The 23,663-nt window shown below is 37.4% G+C and overlaps 1 protein-coding gene and 1 long non-coding RNA gene across 2 annotated transcripts; one reads left to right on the plus strand and one right to left on the minus strand.

The window, feature by feature from the left end:
* The first annotated feature begins 120 nt into the window (after positions 1 to 120).
* LOC115901115 lies at positions 121 to 2,365 on the plus strand. Its single transcript, XR_004060520.1, has 3 exons — positions 121 to 231; positions 1,128 to 1,261; positions 1,515 to 2,365. It is a non-coding gene; the product is annotated as an uncharacterized LOC115901115 (long non-coding RNA).
* KRIT1 (KRIT1 ankyrin repeat containing) lies at positions 2,359 to 23,494 on the minus strand. The gene is made up of 18 exons (XM_030943463.1): positions 23,474 to 23,494; positions 22,406 to 22,730; positions 21,622 to 21,743; positions 21,175 to 21,334; positions 19,986 to 20,078; positions 18,908 to 19,037; positions 16,567 to 16,810; positions 16,164 to 16,279; positions 15,596 to 15,739; positions 14,324 to 14,480; positions 13,941 to 14,048; positions 12,147 to 12,303; positions 9,604 to 9,755; positions 8,803 to 8,969; positions 6,860 to 6,947; positions 4,964 to 5,170; positions 4,542 to 4,658; positions 2,359 to 4,084 (listed from the first exon to the last, which is right to left on the minus strand). The coding sequence occupies exons 3-18, from the start codon at positions 21,721 to 21,723 to the stop codon at positions 4,016 to 4,018; spliced, it is 2,211 nt and encodes a 736-aa protein (XP_030799323.1). The 5' UTR covers positions 21,724 to 21,743; positions 22,406 to 22,730; positions 23,474 to 23,494; the 3' UTR covers positions 2,359 to 4,015.
* Positions 23,495 to 23,663: the final 169 nt, after the last annotated feature.

A 23,663-nucleotide genomic window follows, 5' to 3' on the forward strand; every position in this document is an offset into this window, starting at 1 on the left:
CGTGCGGCGGCTCGCGGCGCTGGGCTGATCTCTGCCCATGTGACGATTGCCGGCGCCGCAGCCAATCCGCGGCCGCGCCGCGCGGGGTGACGGCATCGCCCGGGCTGCGGCGCGCGCCATTGGCGGGCGGCGGGCAGGGGCCGGCCCGGCCGCCTCTGGGCTCGGCCCCCTCAGGGCTCGGCCCCACAGCGCTCGGCGCCTGGGTGTTTGCGGCGCTGTGTGTTTGAAACGGTGGGTGTCCTCGAGCAGCCGGACAAGGCGGTTCTCCGCGGCGAAATGAGGCTTATGACGGTGAGCCGTGCCTCGGGCATAACTGCCGGCGCCCCCGCTGACAGCCCAGGGCGCTGGTTTGTAAGGCTGCGCAGTGCCCGGAGAACGAGGACGGCATATTTGTGTTTAATTCCGGATGCGCCAAATGTTTAATGTCAGAAAATCGGCGTATTGTTTTTGAAATGAGTTTCCACTGAGATGTGAGGGATTAAGATCAAATAGTGCACAAAGCTGCGTTTGGAAACAGAGAGCTCATCACAGCTGAGGTCAGCTTGTTGTCCACGTAGAGTTTTTCAATTCAACGGGAATGTATCTTAATGCATTTCCGGAAAATGCTGGTTTGGGTAGGTCTTTTCGAGGCAGTCTTTGTTCATCCACTGAGTCCACTCAGTTTCTAAAGTTTAAATGTGTAAATCTGGAGACTCTAGCAGGAATTACATACAATGAGACATTTCAACAGGGTACGGTTGCAAAGATTATATATAGTGCTTTTAAATAAATTTTTGCAAAGTTCAGAAACATAAATTCCCTACTAAATCTGAAAGAAACTATTTGTTGTCATCAGTTCTGAGTACTTTTATCAGCTGGAAAAGGTGCACAGGCAGAAGCATAAGCTTGTTACTGAATGAATATTCTTGTAGGTTTTTAAAACGCGTGATATCCTGTGGTAAACCCTATATCAAGGTCTCACATGTGCTGAGTATTACTAGATGAGTGGAGTTAGCAGTGAACGCTTGTGAATGCTGAGATGTGCATGGAATCAATGCTGAGTATCTTCAAACTCTTAATGTCAGCTATGGGATCTGGTAAAGTTTTCAATTTGTTGCCTGCAATCCCTAAGTTTCAACACTTTTCAGGGCCAAAGGAAATTCATCAGTGCTGAAGTGATTGAGAAAGAGCTCCTTCGTATTTACAAGCCTTGACAATTCTTCCAGGGAACATGAGAGCTATCACTGGTTGTTACTGACATTCTGCTCCGTCAATTTATGAAGTAAGGACAGTTTTGGTGGAATAGTTTCAGTCTATTTCTTCCAAGGGAGAGGATTTCCAGATTAATTACCTCTATATGAATATAGGTTTTACTTAATTTTTATGTAATTACAAATTATATTTAAATTTATATAGAATAGTAATTTTGTACATTATTTTTATATCTTTACCCTATAGTAGTAACAATTAAGGTAAAGCAGAGCTTTTGCAAACCATGTATGTTGTTTCTGTTGAACCTGTATTTCTTTTTTCAGTCAACAGCCCAGCTTCAAACTGCATCCAGATGTAAGCTGACAATGGTTGGGAAACTCCCACCTCCCTGGAGCAATGGTTCCCTGCACCAAGCAGCAGCAAGACATCATCCCAGGACCAAAGGCTTCTCTCTTGAACAAGCTGCTCACTGGGGTCCGTTATTCCACTTGGTAAAATCCTGCCTGTTTTTCAGTTTTAAGTTCTCAGTTACTCTTTTGCCTTACAGGGCCTGGCTGAGTGTTCTACTCAAATCTTTGCTTTTGGCAGCTGTACAGGTTCTTGCTTTTTAAGAAAGTGCTTGTTAGATGGACTGTAGGTGGTGAGCTGGGCATCTCATGTTTACAAAGGCACAAGTGTCAGCTTTGCCCATCTTGCAGCTCATTTTCATTGGGGTTTTTTTGGTAGTGATATGAGGGTTGTTACTAATGGTCTGTCTCAGTGGTGTTGGATTTCTTGTTCCCGTTTTTTATTTCCCTGCTTCCAGATGAAAGGAGAGCACACACCTGCCTTGCCCCAGCAGGGCAGTGCAAGCTCCTGTGTACCCAGGTGCCAGAAGCCTCTGGACAGCAGGGCTGGGCTCTTGCTGCTCAGTGTGCAACATCTGCAAACTTCTGTCCTGCCAAAATGAAGAGTTTCCAGTTTACCTGGTAAATTCCTGAGCAGTTTCCAAGGTGCACTACCTTAATTTAGAGCCATGGGACTCTTCCTCTGGTCCTCCCTGATGCTCTTTTACATACCTTACAAAGATGAGCCTGTTACTAACTACCGCCCTTTGGTAATAACACCGGCTTGGTGTAACACTTGATGGCACCTTCATGCTGGCTATAAAAATAGAAACACCAAGTATGACTTGTTGCAAACAATTTATTAGGTAGTAATAAATAAGAATTTAGCAGAAAGGACTATACAGCGATAAGGCATATTGATAATATAGTTACATAGGCAACTGACACACCTTCCTAACATCTTCCTCTAGTTTTCTAAGAAAGTGCTATGTAGAGAAATGTATTTCTGATACCAGTGCCAAGTGATAGCAGGGATGCACGATGAAGCACCTGACTGTTGCATTATTTACCTTAAATACAGCATAACAATCCATGAAAATTTAGGCCTGTGAAGTTTAAGTAGAAAAGTACAGCTTGCTAAGAAGAATACAAAATACAAGTCTCCTGTTCATGTTTTAAACAGATTACTACTTTAATTTCTTAAACTGCAGTTACTAGTAAGATATGAGTAAAGTTACTATACAACAGCACAGTTCTTCACATTCATTTTAGCTTTTATTTGAAAACTTAGAGGCAAGTGCTAATTTTTATTTTTTATAAAAGCTTTTCTTTACAAAATATTGCACACTGTTTTTAGCATGCAGTTTACACAGAAGAAATAGTCAAGTGCACTTATAACCCTGAAATACAACCAGAAACTTCAAAGATTTGTGTTACAGATTCTATTTTAATGTACAAGGATATGTTTCAGACTGCATAGAATCCCACCTTACACCTGGGACCCAACTTGTGGGGGCCCAACCCTGACTCTACAAAGAGCAGGCAGAATGCTTATAAACTGTTTCTGACTTCCTTGTCATCTTCATTCCTGCACCCTGCACTGCTTTTAGCCTGAAGAAACTGAATTAGTTAGCAAGAAAATTAATTTAAGAGAAATAACTTAGTACCTCCTGTATGAGCTTTTGTTACTGCATATGTGTTGCAATCCAGGGTAGGATTTATAAAACTTTCTGAAGTCCTCTGAGTAAGGTTCATCTGTAAATCCCTGTCTCCCTCTCCTCCATACATACATTTTATATTGCACAGCAAAAGTAAAAATCCATTTTACAAAACATGCATGCTAAACATTCAATATGGCTTCTGAATGATTTAAAGTATTTCCCTTTTGGCATCCTCATGCAGGATTTTAGAATAAATATGAATACAAAGTATGAGAAAGTTAAGAGTAAAAATAAAGAGAGCTAAAATGTTTGTCAGAAACCAAATAAAAAACAAGAGTTTATCAAAAGTAGTTGCTCAAAGGTCTAACTGGTCTTTTAAGCATATCAATAGTATCTTAAAAATAGAGGGTGTCTACAAAATACTGCAACATATACCACCTCCTTGATGTTCCACACAATGACACGAAAGGTAAATAGGTTAACTGAGACTTGCTTAATGGCACTGGTAGTCCCATATTTCTCTGGGAACAACAGCTTTACTGGATTCATGCTCGTCAAACTTGGTAAACCATTTAGATTTCATCAGCTTTATTGGTTAAGCTCAAGCCCTACAATAGTTAATATATGAAACACAAAAATACTTATAAAAATAATAGATATGTCGTATAGTTTTTTTAAAAAAATAAACCATGCAGCTTCTGTACAAAGTTAAAAAACTGTACAAATTGACTTTTCTATTGTGTAAAATTCATATACATGGAAGTCCTGTTACGAGGAGGAACAAGTTGTTTTTTGCTCAGCCACCGGATGCCATCTCGTAACTCTTGTTCATTTCCATCACTCGTTTCTTTCAGTTGGCATTAGCTGGCCATTTAATTTCATCAGGAGTTTTACAACGAGTCCTGCCTATGTAAAGAGATGCAATTCAATTCTATCAGCATTTCAGAACTATGACAATCAAGCACGTGACAAAAGCAATTCTCAGCTTTATCCAATCTCAAACTCCATTACTTTTGATCACAAAGTTAGTGGCTCCAGCTCTCTGAATCTCATTATATTTGGAATTAATCTAAGAGAATGAGGGATTGGGCATATGCAAGAAACAGTTTCAATTAAACAAAAGGTTTATCCTAATGATTATAGATGCATTTTATGTATTTTGAATTCTGAAGGTGTCACATGTTAAGAAAACAAGCAAACATTCTGAAGTATATTAAAAGTTTTAAAATCATTTTTGTCAGGCCTTGGCTTAAGCTTCTTTTATATTGTGCAAGGGTGGTTAATCTCAAGAGAAAAGAGGCTTGTGTATCTAATTTAGGAAAAATATAATTGAACATAAAGGATGTAAAATGATAGTGCTTACCTGTTTGGTATGTACAATAAAGCTCATTTTGTTTTCCAGACTGTGGATTTGAAAACATGTATCTCCATCTCCCAACTGCCACATAAAGCAACCATACTTTAGGCTGAGGAGTAAAGCCTATGACCAAATGTAGGAAACTATCACTCAGAAAATATCCTCCATACTTGCAAACTGAACTTCCCTTCATTTACAAAGACAAGATTCAGACTTAAACCACTACGTTCCACAATGCAGTTGTAGCTTATAAAGTAGTAAAGTGAAAAAATACAAGACTTTGTTGGTGACTTATGAAGACCTTAAAATCTTGGAAATTTTTAGTCAAGTTTAACAAAACAGTTGTATGGGAAATCACTTCTAGTACAAAGATTTAAGAGAAGAGAATGAAGTTTTATAGTTATCACTGGCAGTTCACTTAAGCTGACCTTTGTTTCCATGTTGAGGAGGTGCAGCCCTTTTACGTTTACTCCTACATACACTTTGATGACTTTATGGCTACTTGAACTTGCTTTGGTGAATATCTGTCCTGTGAAAAAAGCTGCTCCATAAGTAGGAATTTCCCAGCAATTCTGCAAGAACATGCGCTGAAGGTGATGCATCTCCTTACTGACACCTTCACTGGTGCTGAGATTCTAAAAATAAAGAAACAATGGCAATCAACAAGTCCTTCCAAACAGTTATGATTGATTGAAGAAAATTCACTGTTCAGTGCAATCCCTACTAAATGCTTATTTCCAAAGTGCCTTCCCATCAACCATCTTCCCACAGCTAAGTTAAACCTTCGAGCCATGGAAAGGCTCAAGTCCTAGAAGAGGCTGAGGCAAAACCCAGATACCTGTAAGAGCCTTGGAAATCTGAGCACAGACACATAGCCTCTGAAGGGCCCCACAGCTCCTCTCCCAGAAGTAACTGGGACTTGGGATCAGCAGCCATGCACCCATCTGACACCATATGCATCACAGTCCTTAAAACTAAGTATTCTTTCTTCTTTTAAGGAGTCCAATCCAGTGAGACATGGTAAGATGAGCAAGTACTTCCTTCCAAAAACATGGATGGTTTTTTCTTTTCTAAGCAAAAGAGAGGTGCAGATCTCTTTTCATTAGTGGAGCCTTCATTCAGAATGAGACAGGCTTCTGTTCCTTCCTCTTCCTGAATGCAGCAGTCAGAACAAACTACTGTTGGAGTGCTCCTCAAACCAGAATGATAACAACCACTCTAACAAATAAAAAATTGGTTGGGCTGTGGACAAGATCAGAAGGCACAGACACGAGGGAGAACACAAATCTTCAACAGTTAGGGGGCCATGACTGTGGGTGTGATAGACAGGATCAGCCTCTCTGGATCCATACCCTGCCTTACAGCTTGTCTGAATTCTACACAGTCATTTCTAACATGTAAAATCTTCAGAACAAAAGACTGCAACTTCTTTCCTCTTCCCCCCGTGCCCCACACCCCAAAATAATGTCTCAAAAGCAGAAGTCAAGAAAGCTATGCTCATTCTTATATATAATTTGATGACAGAGTAGATGACTTTGCTACACCATAGTCTTAGAGCACCATCATCCCCTCCTTCATCTCTATTAGAAAGAATAGGAATGATCTGCTAATTTCTGACAAAAAAGGTGTGAGCACCAAAAGAAAGTTTATGACTGAGTAATCTCCTCTCAAAAAGAGGAGCAAGGTTTGAAAACATTGACCAGGTGCCTCTGCAATGTTTTCTGGCAGCTACCTTTAGTGATGCACATCAGTTGGTACAGTTCTTCTTCTGACACACCTCACTTTTTCCACAATTTCTTGTGAAGACTACAAATTTAATCTGACCTCATTTGGGACCCACAGCCCTCGGTCAGATGCATTTTTACACAAGCAGCCCAAGTCCAAAAAATTTAAAATTTTTGCTCAATGAACTGCTCTAAACAAAGGGGTCTGTGTCTCTGTGTGTGTGTGTGCACATGCACATCAGCAGCACTACCAGATCCCTAAGATACAAGTTACACTGACAAAAAGGACTTTGGGGATCTACTGCCTACAGGTGGACATGGAAATTTAAATCAGAGTAGATTTTTTCACACCTATGCCTGAATTGGAATTGTGCCCAATACAGAGCTAACACTGAAGGTAAATGAACAGATAACAAACACATTTTCTTCTAACGAAGAGATCTGTAACCGTACAAGAAATATATTCCACAATGAATTTTAAAAATTCAGAGCATACACATTTTTAGCTTTTTATACCAGTATTTCTGTTCATTAATTGACAACCAAACAGTCCAAAATGTTTAAGAACGGGATTTTCTACTACCTGCTTATTTATCTTACCTTGTATTCATGAAGTATCCTGTTTGTCCAGTGAGGAGCTTTGCTTTTTAGTTTAGTTATTGGTACGATAGATTTAAGATTTTCTTCACTAAGAAAAAACAAAGAGGAACAAAATCTTTCTTCACTAAACAAAGTAAGAAAAAAGAACAATGTCTGCCACAGTGTACCTTCAAGTCATATACTGAGCTAGACAGTCAGCTCCTACTCCATCTAGCCTCATCAGATGAGATGGTTTCCTAAGATACACTGCAATTCTCAGTTAATGAAGATCCAGCTTTACATTATACACTCTGTGTCACACATCATGGACATGGCATGGAGAGGAAATGCCAGCAGAACACACAACTCATACTTGGCTGGAGAGCAGTTTGGTGAATTCCAGATTGGAAGCCAAAATTATATACAAAATGCCATTTACATCAGCATATCACACACTCAGAAAATACAACAGACTGTAGATACTCTTCCTTCCACTCCTGCAGTTAGCACTACCAAGGACTCAGCCCAATTAATTTCCATGTTGAAGTTATATATTACATGGCATGAAAGAGAAGCTACTTACATCAACTGCCTTTTTTTAAAAATCCAAGATGCAGGAAACAAAAAAAACTAAAAGGAAGAATGCAAGCCTTTACTAGTTTGCTTTTATGTACAATTAAGACAGTCTTTAAATAGGTTACCTCACTAGGTCTTAACTGTATTTGGCAGTATATATGCTCTGCCAAGCAAAAGCCCTGCACAGGACAGTGCATCAGATCTTTAAGGTCAATTATACTCTCATACAAACAACAACTAGGGATGTATTTTTGGAACTACCAGTCTTTTAGTGAACATTTATGTCAACTACAAAAAGAAAAACAGATTATGAAACTCCTCATCTATATGAAGAACTGTGTGAATGTGGATGGAAAGCATGTCCAAATGGCTTTTTATCTAGCCCAACCTATCTTTGCAGGTAGTCCTGTCTGTAGAGCCAAACACTTCCATTGAGCAGGATGAACTTGGAACCACAAGACTGATAGGCCTCAGTGTGGAGAGGACAGCACCCTGCAGCTGCTGGGAGGCAGCAGGGAGTAGTTTGAGACAAAACTCAGCCATACTGAACTGCACACTCGGACAGGAGGGCAGTCCCACTTAAATCCTGTTCCCCTCATGCTCCATTGACTGGCTGTGCAACTGCAGGACAATACATGCAAAAACCCACCAGGCCAAGGCAGCTCAGCTGATGCTGTGAATAAGAGAAGATGAGAAGCACAGCAGCATTCCAGAACAGCACAGCTGCTGTTCCATGAATTAATCGAGGTGGAGACAGCAGGGGGTGAAGGTGCACACAGCAGAGAACTGGAATCCTCATGGCTCAGATACTGGTGCAGAAATGTATGTGGGAAGAACAAGTCATCCCAAAATAGCTCAGCTACTGTTCTGCTGGCATGCAGAGAGAAGGGGAGAGAAAAATACCATCTGGCTGAGCCCTACTGGTGCTATGGGTTTGACTAATTTAGTACAGCATTTCTCCTACAAATGACAGAAGAGACACAGTATCGCTGCATGGTCTGTCCAAAGAGGGAAAATCAATCCCAGACATTGGTCCAACTGCCATAGTAAGATGTTTCTTCAACATTCCTCAAGGCCTCAGTCCTGTCAGAACCCTTCAATAATTGCTGTTGTTTATTTTGGTATTACTGTATCTCAGGACAGATTTCACACACTACAGAACCTCCACCCCTCTGTCTAGGACTGAAATAATTAAGATTAATACAATTTCACACACAATGCCCAACTTCCATTAATGCTACAAGGGTTACATGATTACTCTGAACTATAGCTCAGTGATGAAGAAAACCAACAAATATATCATACCTTAAGTTTGAGGGTTCCATAGGAAGTACTATCTAAAAATACTTAATCTAACCCATAATTTTAAATTTTAAACACATACTTACTTTAGAAAGCCCTGTTTATGTTTCTTGCTCTCATAATTTCCATAGACTATTTGTAGAAGCAGACTTGCCAGTGTAATCAGCTTTGCATCAGGTGATGTATAAAAACCTTTCAGTAAATTATATCTGGCCTCATCAAAAAGTATAAGAATAGCCAAAGGATCCTCAATCTGTTAAAAAGATTTAAATAATATTATTTATTTGTAAAAAGGAAAGTAAGCTTGGAAACTATGAATAGCATTCCTCACTGATTCAGAGACAGAAGACAAAGGTGTGATCCTGACTGAAGTGTACATTTTAGTGGTGCTTTGTAACAGAAGCATTGTTTTTCACTCATTTACTTCAACACTTCACTGACCTAACACACAAATGAAAGGCAACTAGCACACAATGCCCAATCAAAAAGTTCACAGAAATACTGGTATCTGTGGATTTCTTGCCCCATAAATCCATTTTTGGTAATATGTTTGAATAATACCATTGAAATTGACCAATTAAATAACTGGAAAACAGCACAAGGAATAAAATCAGCAGGTTGTTTTTAGCTGTATGACAGACAGAGATTGACACATGGAGACATTGGATAAACCCAACTGAGAGAGTGAGAAAGAGAGAGAGAGAACAAAGAGAGGGCAGGAAGGCAAGAGAGAGGAAGGGAAAAATGTGAAGACTCAAACCATTACAGAAAAGGAGATGTCAGGTTTAAATAAGTTTGGAAATTACTACAGTCACTATACACACTGAGTGTTGATGATTCGAGTGTTCTGAGTCTGACCATAATTTCATTCACTTCCAGGTGCTGACCTTTTTTTCTATTTCCAGTGGAAGTCTCACATCCCTTCTCAGGAAAAGCTGTGAAGTTTCCCTTTGAGGATCCAAGTTTGTCAGTTCAGTGAATATTTCAGGCCAGTCTCGAATATGCTGCAAAGGTTTGTGATATGGCTTCAGCTGGAGACCTGAAAAATAACAGGTTTGTTTCCAAATAAACAAACAGAGTAACCCAGCACAGACACACACATACACATAAATAATTAAATGCTGCACCAAACCCAGTGTACCTGAAATTGAGGATTCATTAACAAGCATTTTCCTATGTTTTCTAAACTGCTATATAGAAAAGGTTTTGAAAATACGGATTTATTGACAAAACGCTTATCATCAATTTGCTAAATGCAATAGTGTTGAAACTTTGTTATTTTCAGTTTCTCAGGAGTGAAGTGCTATTTAAAAATTTAATGGAGTACCAAGACTGGCCTTAAAAACACAGGAAAAAAACATGAGAGACTCTTGTCTCTATTATTGTAGAGAAATACAGAGATATATAAAGTCCAATAATCTTACTTCTGACAGAAAAATACTGATATAATTTATCTTATAAATTTATTTGCCCTTTTTGTATATATATATATAAAACATAAACTTTTCAGCACAGACATTCTTCTTTTCAGAAGACATTGTTCTTTTTAATCTGTAAAATGTCTTGATTCTTAACAGGCTAAAGTCAATCAATGTTTCACGTTCTCTTGTGTATATGAGAGCTGAGAAATTGATACAGAGCTTTCAGCTGCAGTCCTATTATGTACTAGAGTCTGTATCTTTGGCTTACTCACTGACCCTGCCTGTCCTTGGGTTATCACTTGGTTTTCTTAGGAGTGAGGTTCTAGGACGCTCTATCTGCCTCACCCTCACTGCTTTGGCTTTCACATGGTGCCATTTCCCATCATGTGAAAAGCGTAAATGGATACATTATAGCACAACATCTTTCACTGGGAACAATCTGTTCACTTAACTTATCCCTCTTAACATTCAAACACAGAAAAGCATCATCTGTTCCACAAGCAAGAAACCTACTGTCCTTACAGTTGTACACAAACTGCAACATACTTTATAATGAAACTTGCAATTAGTTGTTTGAAGCCATAAATCAGGAGTTCATTTTCAAATCTAGGCTAAATATCTAGAGAATTACTTGCTATTACACAAACAATTTATCAGTGAGCTCTTCCCCTCAAATGCAAGGGTAATACCTCAATGATTTTAGGAAAACATTACATACATATTTAGAAAAGGCAAAAGCAGCAAGACTTTAACCCTCAAGCACTTTCTTCACATTAACATTTATGTGTAGCTGAGGTTACAGTAGTCATGTGGCAATACAACAAAGTAAGAAGGCCAATGGTATGACATTGGAAGAAAAAGATTAAAGAAAAATAAAGAAAAGATTTCCTGCAATAGTTAGAGCTACTTTAAAAAAAAGTAACAATACCACTGTAGTGCAGCATTGGCAACAGTAAACAAAATTTTAAATGCAAGGCTTCTGTGTTAGTGACACTCTCAACACAGTATCCTACCAGACCACAACTGAGCTTTGTAATCCACAAGGTGTCCCATAGCTATCACATTGCAGCAGTTCTGTTGACCACATTATCTGAAAATACCCAATCACACTTGTTGATTCTTGGGCTTCTACTTATGTTCTAGTATGTATCTCAAATAAAAACTATAATCTCTTTTAGGATTGCGGCTCCTGTTAGGAGAATCGTGAAGGCGGATCAGTTGAAAAGTGCGATTACAATAGTTGGTTCTGCTATGAGGTTTGTTGTTGGAGGGAGGGCCATGTTTGTTAGGTTAGCTAGGAGTCATCAGGTGGCTATGAGTGGTAGAAGGGGTTGAAGGTCTCATGTAAGTAGAAGGATTTGGCTGTGGGTTTGTTCATAGTTGGTGTTGGCTAAGCAGAATAGTATTGAGGAGGTTAAGCCATGCGAGATTATTAGAATTTAGATCAGAAATACCAAAAATACCATAAATATAAACATGACATTTTACAGCAGAATTCTCTCCCATCAAATATATTTGAAAACTTGTTTATCAAAAATTATTTTGCTGCAGAACACAAGAAAATTCATATGATTAAAGGACCTAATGAAAAAACATTAATTATCTTACTTTAATTAGTAGTTTTAAAAAGACTAAACATTGGTAAAAGCAACTACATGCATCTGACACAAAGTCAGATAGTCTGGGAATAAAAATATGGATAAATCCAGGATAAGCTACTAGTAAGGCTATGACAGGCAAGGTGCCCTTTAACAGAAAGGCAAACTGGAACAGCCTCATATTCCTGGATGAAATACATGGTAGGTGCCAGAGTGATACAGTCAGACCTACTGAGGGTACCCAAAGAAAAAGCTAAAACAGAGAAGCTCTCCCCATTGGAGACATCAGGCTGTGAAGCCTGTCAGAGAGCATGTCTCCTACTCTCGTAAGACAGCATTACTTTTTCCTAAAGGCAAACAGAAATAAACAATGATAAACCCTCAAGTATAACCATTGTCCCTTTTACTTACTGAGGTTCTCAGAACAGATCCAGATAGTGAAGTACTGCTGAGTTTCTTGAGAGAGGCGCATGCCCTCCATTATCTGCTGGACAGTTGTGTTGTTTCCGTGCTTCAGCTCCACAGAGCGATATGAGCCATCCATACGATAAATCCGTGCCTTCTCATACTACATAAAAATGGGAACATATTACACAAACAATTTGTTAAGATCCTTTCTGTTTGTGTTTTTATCAGCAACATCTATAATGTTGGGAAAAAGAACATTGCACAATTCCTACATATTTATTATTTACCCAAATTGCTTGTTTCATGTTCTGTGCAAGTTCTTATACTGTGTTTTTTACAACAGTAACTCCAAGAAAGATCTTACTGGTATTCTGAGGACTTCTGTTGAACTCCAAGGCAAGTAGGTATTTAAAAGTTCCCTGAGGGATCTGGGCTCTATGCATATCCCAAAATGTTCACTTTGCTATTACTGGCAGGTTATGAATTTTTCCACTCTATACAAAAAAGACTTATTTTTAGAGGGAAGCACCACCCTTTACTCAGAACCCACTACAAGAATACAATCTCACTAAATATTATAGTGCTCCTGTAATAGAATCTAAATAAATCTTATAGATAATAAATAATTTTCCCCTTCAGAACTCCAATAGCTTTCACTGAATTGCATGTGAGCCCACAGTATGTCTCCTGAAAGACATACATAAACAAATCAGGTGCTTAAAGCATACATGCACAAGTCATAAATCAATGAAGTGTCTTGTTTTCATTTCTGTAACAAATTAGATGTTTCACCTGCTTGAATAAAAATATTTCAGGAATTTGTTATTTCTCTTCCTCAAATCTACTAAGTCATCAAGAATTGAGTTCCTAAAAACTTCTGGAAAAAAAAGATGGATGGCTTGGAAAATGACAACTGATTGAAAATGAGGTCGGAATGGAAAACATCAGTCTATTTTTGCTGCAGTTGTCACTGTCATTCCTACTGCAGTAGTTTATAGGGGGAGTTTATATATTGTATTAATTAAATAGTAGTAAATGACAACATAACATCATACATTACACTCTGAAATCTACTTAAAACATGTCCATTAGTCTTTAGAGTCATTAGACAAACCATCACATGATCTACTGCACAGTAAGATCCTTAAAATGAAGGTCAGTTCCTTCCTTTATTATTCTGGAAATCATTCATGCAGAGTGAAATGAAGATAATTTAAAACATCTTGAAAAACTGACAGGTTTAGTACCACCTACTTACAGGGATATAGGTTGCATCTGAAGTCAAAGAAAAGAAACAAGTGGGTTTATATCATTTGACTAATTTTAAATCTACTTCAGGGTAAGAAAAATTGCATTGTAAATTTTGTTTCCTATCCTGGCTAAAACTCCACTAGCTGCCAAGGAAGCCTGCAGTGAGGCTTTAACTGATGAAAAGCCTATTTCATAGAAGCCTACATTTAGCCAGGTGAATGCTCCTGCTTATCAACATATAAGATAAGAATGCATAAAGAAAGCGGATGGTTGCATGATCAAAAAAAGGACATAAAATCAGTAGCTGATGTGATGCTCCTACAAATAAATTGGAGCATCATGTTTACATGTCTTACATGTATTTCTTGAGCCATGAAACAGAGCAGAAACATTTAAAGAGACAAAATGCCAGTTTGCCAATATTTACACTAACAATTTCAATGTGCTGCACGTTTCCAGTAACAGTCGGAAGTGACTCTAGCTCTTCTAAAAGATTAAGTGCAAATTAACTACAAACTTTAAAATATTTAGAAAATAAACTCATACAGGTTTATTTATGGCTTCCTTCAGTAGTTTTGCAGCTTCTTCCCAGTCATTTTGTTTGTTCTCTTCACAGACATTCAATGGAGATCTTCCTTGTTGATCAGTGATGTGCTACAAACAAACAGAAACACCCATTCTACATTGATTTCACTAGAGAAAGGTAAATATTTACACATTTTTGCAATAATTAAAATCCTTGACACCAGAGTTCAAACATTTAATTGATACACAATGGGAAAAGCAGAGGTAATCAAAAACATTTAACCATTTTTCAGTAATTGCTAAACAAGATCATTGATCTGACACCAAAATATTGCTCATACACAAGCTAGAAACTGTAGAAACTGTTGCTAAATCTGCTATTTCTATACACAAACAGGACTTACTCTGTCAATTTCAGGATGATTTAGTAGAATTTGTACTATTTCAGCATGCCCACCTCCAGCAGCAAAATGAAGAGGAGAGCTAAGTTGACCATTCAAAAGATTTGGATTGCATTTCCCTTTCTCCAACAGCATTCGAGTGGCTTCAACTTTTCCATACCTGCGGACATGTTAAAATCAGAACAGATACAGCAAATACATAATTTTTTTCAGATGGTCCTAATTATGAAAAAGTGTTTTTTTAGATGGTCCTATTTATGAAAAAGTGTGTGTTTTTTCCACACTGAAGAGTTTTTAGCTTTCAAATTACACCAGATACAATGGAACATAATTAAGTTTGTAGAAATTAATATCAGTTCTACATTTCTTTGGTAATCACTGTTCTAGTAACCATTGATTGGATTCATGATAGACAAACAGAACCTTGCTTTAAGCTAGCTAAGTTTGGTTAGTTGCAGCAATTCAGTCATGGCAGAATGGAGTCCAGTTTTGTCTGGAAAAAAATAATCAGTGTGAGAATCAGAGTTCAGCTTCTGCTTGTCATGCAGATGGATCTTGATGATTCTTAACCCCCATACTTATAACTGGTAACTCTTGTGTATATTTGATGTATAAAGTATTTACAAACTTTCTGACAAACACTAAAAAGCAAGTAAGAATGTGAGCTTTTTATAATCAAGTTTGATTTTCATGTTATTCCTATCAACAGACATACTGGCCACTATATATACAAAAAACTAACTTCCATAAAGATAAAACAAAAGCATTTCTATGACTGAGAAAAGCTTTCAAGCACTTACAGATTAAATCACAGAGTTACAGTCAGACATGTTGACCTCTGTAAATCACCTAGTCCAGCTTCCCACTTAGAATGTGTCCAGCACCAAAACATGCTCAGCTCAGCTACTGCTGGGCTCTAAAACTGCTCACAGGCTTAAGCCAACACGGACTGTGGAAGTTACCATGATAAAGTAGACCCAGTGCCTCCAGCAGAAATTAGAAGAGTCAGGAGAGATACAAGAGGCAATAAGTAAGTGATGACATGATCTCCACCACTGATCTCCCCAAAAACCAATTCAAATTAAAATAATCTCAAAACCTGAAGCAATGCTTCTCTTCAGAAGGTTAACACTAGCATATATTATAATGAAAGCACAAAAAGTCTAGAGGTTTTTTTTTTTTTTCTTTTGGAGGCTGATAAATTACATAAATCATAGCACTAAAGAATCATGACAGCTAGAATGCACTCGACTGGCAAAACTATGCTTGACTCACCAGCATGCATAATGGATTGGTGCCCAGTGGTCACTATCCAACTGATTAACAGAAAACTTTTTATCCAGAAGGTGGCTTAGTAAATCAGAGTCTCCTTCACAAGCACTGCGGTGAAGAGGGAAATCATCTACCCACTGGTGTTCCCTAGGAATTAAAAGGGGAAGGCAGGAAAAACACCATTTAGAAATATTACAATTGAGAACATCAACTTTTTTAGTTACTAACATAGCACTAACCATAGATCTACATGAAGAATAAAAGTTTGTGCAGCTAAAATGTGCCAGTAGTTAATCCAAATAGGTTTTTTGTCATGCAGAAATCAAGCCACAGCTGTATCTATTAGAGTAAGAAATGCTACTCTAATGTTTATAATTTACACCTTTCTTGATTCATTCTTTAACTGTTGTGTTTCAATACTTTAAGATTTCAAATAGAATTTCATTTAAAATATGTATTTCTACAGTGAAGCATAAAGTAATAGGAATCTCATTTTAAGTCTACCAAGTGCTACTGTAAAATAAAACAAAACAAAATTATCCTTTAATGAAAAAGGAATGTAACATAATACTTGTCCTCTGTGACACTGCTCATGCTACGTTGCCACTTTTCTCTTTTAGGAATCTGAATCTTTGAATAGTCTGGGGCTCCAAGGCCAAAGTATGGATTTATCACCACCTTGTCAACCTGTGAAGACATAATTTAAACACAACTGAAAAAATATCTTACTGAGATTTGGCTAAACAATCCCCCATTCCAGTCAGGCATTCTCTTAAAGCCAAAGTTATGACAGTAACATTTTTTATAATTAAAAAGAATTAAGATCAAATATAAGGATTTGAAGAACTAGTGCACACTTACTGCTAGATAAACAACTCTGATGTGAGCACACACTCATATCAAATAAATGAATGAACTCTAAAATGAAAATGTATGTCTGTTTCACAAATACAAAATGAAAATACAGTTCTTACCCTATTGGTATACTGAAGGTCAGATCCAAACAAAGGATTATAGATACACATATCTGCTTTCTCCAATGCCAGCATTTTACTCTTTATTTCCAGGGCAGTATAACCCATGTGCAATGAGCTCTCTGTTTGACCAGGTTCTATAGCATAGGCAGGGTTTATTACATTTGTTTTAATTCTTTCAAGAGGAGATGGTCTGAATAAAGCTGGGATGGAGTGAGACTGGGTGTGCCGTTCATCCAACCACCTGCAAGAGAGAATAGGCAAGTAATTAATTTTCAGGTAGAAAAGGATCATTTTGGTCATGCTGTCCATCTTTTGTTTGATTAGGGATTGCATATATGATAATCACACATTTGAATTTAAAAAAATAATTATAATTTGCACAGGCAATTTTATAAGACTAAATTACTCCCTGAATGTGCAATTTGTTAACCACACTCAGTTTAACAGTTGTATTTGCTCAATTCTGTGTGGATGCAAACTCTTAGAGAAGGAAATTATACACTAACAGTAACACGGGTTATAACCACAAAACCACACCAACACTTCATTTACTTTCAGTTTATTAACAGTACCACTCTGAACAAATCCTGAAACTTAAAGCAGTTTTTTTAAGGGTGAGTTTCAATATCTGTACTGACTTAAGCTTTTCAACTCACGTGTTTCGTTAGGGAAAGACAGGAAAAGGCAGCAAACCAGAAGGTCCAGTTTTTAAACTGCTAAGTCTCTTTCACATAGGCTACCACCTGCCTTCTTATAAAGCTCTGCTGAAGTTTATTCTCTTCTCAGTGCACTCCTACTGACAGTACTGAAGAGCTTTAGAGCTCTCTTATTCTGTGCTGCCAGGGGAAGTCAGTACTGTACACCTGCTGCATTTTTCCCACCACATATGCAATATAACGCAGGGCTTAGGACAAGTTGTTCATCTCAAGTTTTGGATAAATATATTTTTACCAAATTGTTAAATTGTTTTAGTGTTAGATTAAGTGATGCATTAAAGGTCTAAAGGCAGGTTTGTATTTAGGTTTCTGCACATGCTTTCTCACAAGCTTGAGGTAAAAATGTGCTTTGCTGGAATACAATAAATTCTGTTTAGTGATTGAGCCTGGAAATAGAAGAAAGAGAAGTAAGTACATGCTTTGGACATCCACTGACAGAGCACTTGGATCTTGTCTGTCCCAGAAGCATACGTAAGGATGGCAGAAGGTAACCTGCAGTTCTGTGCATATGCTTAGGCCTATTTTTAAGTCCTAAATCCAAGCTATAATGTCCTGCAAGAGCAGCATTCTCTTCACTTACTTATGGTCCTGGCAGAAAGAACAGTAAAATTGTAGTCATTGTGCTATAAACACCCTCTAAGGTATTTTCAGGCATTTTTTCTAAATATTTGATAGATAAATTAGTTATGGCAGTTTGAATCTTTGAGAAGGATTGTTTCAGATTATGTACATAGAGAATAAAAAATATAAACTATTTTCTATTATACCTCCAAGGCTTCTTGTGAGGCTTGAAACACTCTTAAGCAGAACTTAGAGCGTGAAGGCATTCAGCAAGCAGCAAATAAATTTAACTGATATGATGGTGTGCAAGGAAATACTACAACTCTGCTAATAAACTGTAAAAACCCTACACACAGAACCTTTTAGGTAATAGCCTGTAGCAAGATTTTTTACATTAGCCAGATGTTTCAGCTAACTTTATTACTGCAGATAAATTCATACACAAGTGTGTCTGGTATTTCTTGGTTAAGGATACGTTTAAAAAAAACAGCAAAAAATCCAAAACAACAACAACAAAAAACCCCCACCAAAACAACAAAAAACCTGGTTATGTATTCAAACTACTATAAACTTGCTAAACAACTAATCACCTTTCTGAAAGTTAATTCCCTACTGCAAATAAATTTGTGTGTCTGGGGAAGATGCACTCCCTTTCTACAGGGAGATTTAATTTAAATGCAAATCTTAATGGTATACAATTACAGGATATTTTTACTTCACTCTGGCAAATGTTCTTACTCAAATGACAATTATGTCATTTACAGAAGATTAAACATTATGATTTTACAAAACATTCACTGTGAGCATGAACTTCCAAAAAGCTTGATTTAGATAAACACAACATTCTTGAGTTTGCAAAAAGACTTTCAGAAATGTGTTGTCAAGGTTTCAGTTTCTGATAAACATGAAGAAAATACCATGATGATTTCCTTCTTAACCACAAGAATGCTATAAAAACTATGTGTTACATTGACATATTATCTTTTAAATATAAATTTATATTTTGATATAAAACATCAAAGTTTTCATTTTAATGTATTTTTACTGATGGTGTCTCTTACTTATCCAAGGCAATTAACATTTTTGCAGTAAGTGTAGCAAAGTGTGTGCTGGATTCACTGCAGACTCTCATGATGTCTTGTAAACAGTAGAACACAGGGCATCCAGGACTGTATGAATATTTCGTATTATCTAAAAAAGAAACATTCTCTGAAGACACATCCATGAGAAGAATCTTATTTTCCCTTCTGCATCTTTTGTAGCTACACATCTCTAATTAAGACTATAACTTTAGACTAGAGTGACTTAATTTTCTCCAAATAATAATTGATAGCAATTACATACAATCCTTACATAGCAATTCACAACCCAACAGGTTAGCCTTAAAATCCCCACATATTCTGTCACTATTCCATCAGTATGATCAGGTTCATTTGAGGAATAAATGTTAAATGCATCCTGTTACCAGAAAAAAAAGGAATATGACTCAGGACTAGGAGGGGTATGTATTGGCACTGGTAAGTCCACAATAGCATTCATTTGATAGATTTTATCAAGTCTTCTTATAAGTAGGGCAAAAATGAAGACGTTTCCCCAAAAGCACACATTTTACTTCAATATTTTTAGAAATACTTTCTTGACAAGTAATTTACTTGGCTTTCTCAAGAATCTGTTTACTGTTTAGAGACTTACTTATTCTTCTCTGAGTACAGAACACTGAACTGAGTAGGATGTCTTAGAGTTGCATTCAGCAAATTCTACACAAGGCCCGTGTTTTGAAATATAACCAAATGTACAAATACTGCTTGAACCAGAAGTGTGCTATTGTTACAAAAACAAAGGCAATACATTAAACCAAAGGTTTCTTCCTTGATTTTAAGTAACTTCTTCAAAGTTTAAAATATTCAGAGAATTTTGCACCTGCCTGCACCTGCAACTTTTAATGTTTAAATACAGAAAAAGCCATATATCATATTAAAATATATCAATATCTCATATATTAGATATACATAATTATAAATATAATCATATATCAATGAGATAGATATATACAACTTAAATATGTCATATAAAAAAATAAACCCTCAAGTGAACTTCTGTTAAAATGGGTGCAGCTTCACAAATCATGCTCAATGTTACCTTTCACAACAGTTGGAACAATATAAAGAGATGCCTCCTGGCCTGCTTTCTCTCCATCTAGAGGAAACTTCTTCATTAACACCACACGCTTTCCTAGCACATTATTTAAAAACAAAAAACAGACAAACCACAAAACAATTAATTAATCATCAAAACAAAGAAAAAATCTACAGCTGGCTATCTGAAAGCTCACCAGACTCAATCTTCCTACTTTCCAGGAAGAAAAAATTATGATTATGAGCTATAATTTAAAGAAAGTGAAAAAAATTTAAATACATATGAAAAACTAAAGAACATAAATATGTATATACCCATTAACATGAAAAATTATATGACTGTAGCCCTTTTTAACTTTTCCAACCTCAGCTGCATATTTTAGCAGTGTACAAACTAAGCTGGGCATAATTAATGCTTCGGCCATCTGAGTGAGTCGAATTAAAATTCTCCAAACTATGCAAGGAACAGAGTATTTGCTTTTAGAAGACATTCCTCTATGTGTATTAATTCTGTTACTCTGTGTTTGCTGCATTATTAGCTCTGTTACATCCACTCAGCTGCAGCTATTGCCACCTGCAACATTTTACTACATAAACAACGGAGATGAAGTCCACAGCAAAGACCAGAAGTCCTTCAGTCATTATACTTTATACCAACCTGGAAATAATAGGCTGGCTCAAACAAATGTGTCAGCATGAGTGTGATGTTCTTTGCTAGATCAGCTATGTAACAACAAGGGAAAAAAATGTACTCATCAAATTCCATCTGTAAGCAATACAGTTTTGCTAGAAATATTTTCATATAGATACTGTCCCCTGAACAACTGACTTTATAATCTATCAGTTCTCTACTTCAAGTCAAGTTTTAGCTGAACTTATGGATACAAAACCCACTTTGATCTGGTTTACTGGAAATTTAGCTATAAATCTAAACTTGAGGTGAAGCAGCAGCACAGACAAAAATTCATTTATTAACAATCATTTAGTAAACATTTTATAGAGCTGGAAAGAAAAGAAAAACAAAGGTACATGAAAGGCTTTAGCTGTATAGTTGGCTTAGATTTTTTTGATGAACCTCAAAATGTATCTTCTTTCTTTATACTAATTTCATGCTTTTGCACAACTTTGCCATGCCAATTTAAAAAACATTTTGTTAGTGCTATCAATAGTATATTAGATTAAAATGGTTTTACCTTTAATACCCTGATTGGCTGGTGAAATTGGTTTGGTGGCTTCTAATACATAATCCAAGATGCTCTGGGTTATCTCAGTGCCTCCTTGAAGTTTAGTTTCTAGCAAAACTTTCTTTCTTTTTTTCTTTTGGCCTTCAATGGGAACTTCAAGCAGCAAAATCTTTCAAACAATAATGAAACCAAAGAAGTTTAAGCACAGCTGAAAGAAGCACAGAACTTTTAAAAAATTATTATTATTATTATTATTTAATATGCCACTGTAAAAGCAGTAACAAAATATAAGAAGTACTAAATGTTGAGGAGCAGAATGGTGAAATCAGAATGACCTCTGTAGCAGACTAAAGAGTAAAAGACAAGGCTACATTCTCTTCTGTTATATTATTGCTTATTTACCATACTATTTAAAAAGCCAAATAACTAATACATAAAGAAAAGAAATAGTTTTACTTCATAGGATTTAGCTCGATATTCCCGAGAATTGAGGCTAGCAGTATTTTTTGGACGAATCACAGCAACGTATGCATCTCCAATGTTTTCTGGGTTTCCCATCTCTCCTTCTTACTTTATCACTGGAAATAATGAATAAACAGGAAGAAAAGGTTCAGCTGAAAAAAAACATCCAACAGCACACTAAACTTCAGGATGCAGTGCTCATATCCACTGATGCATTATTCATTTATTGTTTTTTAGCTGGAGAAATGCCAATGGCTGATATAATTCTGCTTCCTTTTCATGAAAGGGGAAAATAGGACATCATAAAGATTTGATACAAATAAGCTTGTTCTCTAACCCATCTTTAAAACAAAAGCAATGTATTTTTTTCCACTTTGTAACTATCTTCCCCATTTTGCAAACCAGACAAAAGGCCAAAGAAATTTTGAACTCTGAAAAAGAGGTGAAATTGAAAAAGAAAGCCATTTTGAAGTGACAAGCACTGTGATTTATAAATTGTGCTGTAACAAGCATTGCACTTCTATGTGTTCCGTGTGGATTTCAAGAAAATACCTGCTTTTCATCTCCCCCCACAAAGTAGAACACAGTCTTGCCTACAGCCAAGTAACAAAGCTGACAAAATAAACCGTAATATGGATTCATTTGCTTAGTTTTATTTCAGTGGGGCTGCAAACTGGTGCACAATTCATTCAAATCAAGTTTCTGAAAAGGAATACATCTTTAGTTTCTAAAAAGAAATGGATAGAAGCATTTAGATTTAAGAAAAAGCTTTGCTTACCCTTCTGTTAAACCAAGGTGACAATTCCTAAAATCACAAAATTGTATGGAAATTATATGGAAAACCTCCGAAAGCAAAATCGCATATCAGCTTCCAGAAAGAAGGTTATGTCTGACCATTTCCACCTTCCAGCTGATCATTTTCTTCATCTGCAAATGAACACCCTTTCATTCCATAGCATCAGTAAGCACATGCTTTTTGCAGATTAATTCCTCCACATATTTTAAATTTTAGTGTTTCTAGCTCCTCCACCTCTTCTAGAGCAAACAGAGGTCTTCAGATTCCTATGCCCTTAGTCCAGTATTTTTCCTGGGATCAAGACTACCTGAAAAGATATCAAAAAACCTCAGTATAAATAACAAGCATGGATATTTTCACCATCAGTTAAGATAAATACATTAGTTAGAGGATTCAATGATGGTATGTGAACAGTATAATATCTGAAGAGAAACAGCTAATGATTTGCAGTAGCAAATTTACAGTATTTAGATTAGTATTTAGTATGCTATTCACAGTAGCATCTAAAAACATGAAATAAGCAACTTATGAGACTCTAAAAATATGAAATAAACAACTTACGAGACTTATGCTGACTTATGAGAACTCATACTTAAGGATATTAAGAATTTTGAAAGGAAAAAGAAACAACCATCCCTTATGCACAGCTGGGAAAGGTCTGTTCCTTGGGTTTCCTTACACGTGCTTGGATACACAGGGTTTGGGTCATAGGCTTGTGTGGAGGGAACCTGCACTAGTACGGCCGGGACACCTGGATGACAGGCGGCGGGACAGGTGAATAAGCAGTGGGTGAACTCCCTCTGCCACTGCTCTGCACTAAATCCAGCGCAGAATGAGCATGTCTGTGAAACCGACAGCGCTGAGACTTGCAATACGATTCCAGAAAACAAAAAGTGAGGATGAAAGGGGCGGGGAGGGAGGGGTGTGCTGTAAGGATGTGACAATAAACACAACCAGCTCCAGAAGACACCACCACTGATTCCGACCAAACCCTGGTGCTAACAACGCCGCCCCATTCCAAAGGGTGCCGGTCTAAGGCACACGCCTCACCCAGGCTTCTCCCAGCACCACCGATCCTTCCCGCCTCCCGCAGGACTCGCCGGGAGGAGGCGAAGGGCGGCTCCCTCCGGGACTCCCGGCCGCGCCACGCCGGCCACGGAGGAGGGAGGCCGGGGGCATCGGAAGCGCCGCAGCGCTGCCTCGGCTCGGCACGGCCGGAGGGCGACGGGCGGGAGGCGGC

The sequence above is a fragment of the Camarhynchus parvulus genome, chromosome 2 (genome assembly GCF_901933205.1).
Source record: "Camarhynchus parvulus chromosome 2, STF_HiC, whole genome shotgun sequence".
Taxonomy (NCBI): domain Eukaryota; kingdom Metazoa; phylum Chordata; class Aves; order Passeriformes; family Thraupidae; genus Camarhynchus; species Camarhynchus parvulus.

Excerpts from the sequence above, each read along its gene's own strand:
- KRIT1 (XM_030943463.1), bottom strand. The coding sequence starts at position 21,723 with ATGGGAAACCCAGAAAACATTGGAGATGCATACGTTGCTGTGATTCGT. Across the intron at positions 15,740-16,163 it reads AGCAGTGTCACAGAGGACAA|GGAACACCAGTGGGTAGATG; the intron begins GTATTATGTTAC and ends TTTAATTCCTAG. Across the intron at positions 4,659-4,963 it reads TCCTCAACATGGAAACAAAG|GCTTTACTCCTCAGCCTAAA; the intron begins GTCAGCTTAAGT and ends ATTTGGTCATAG.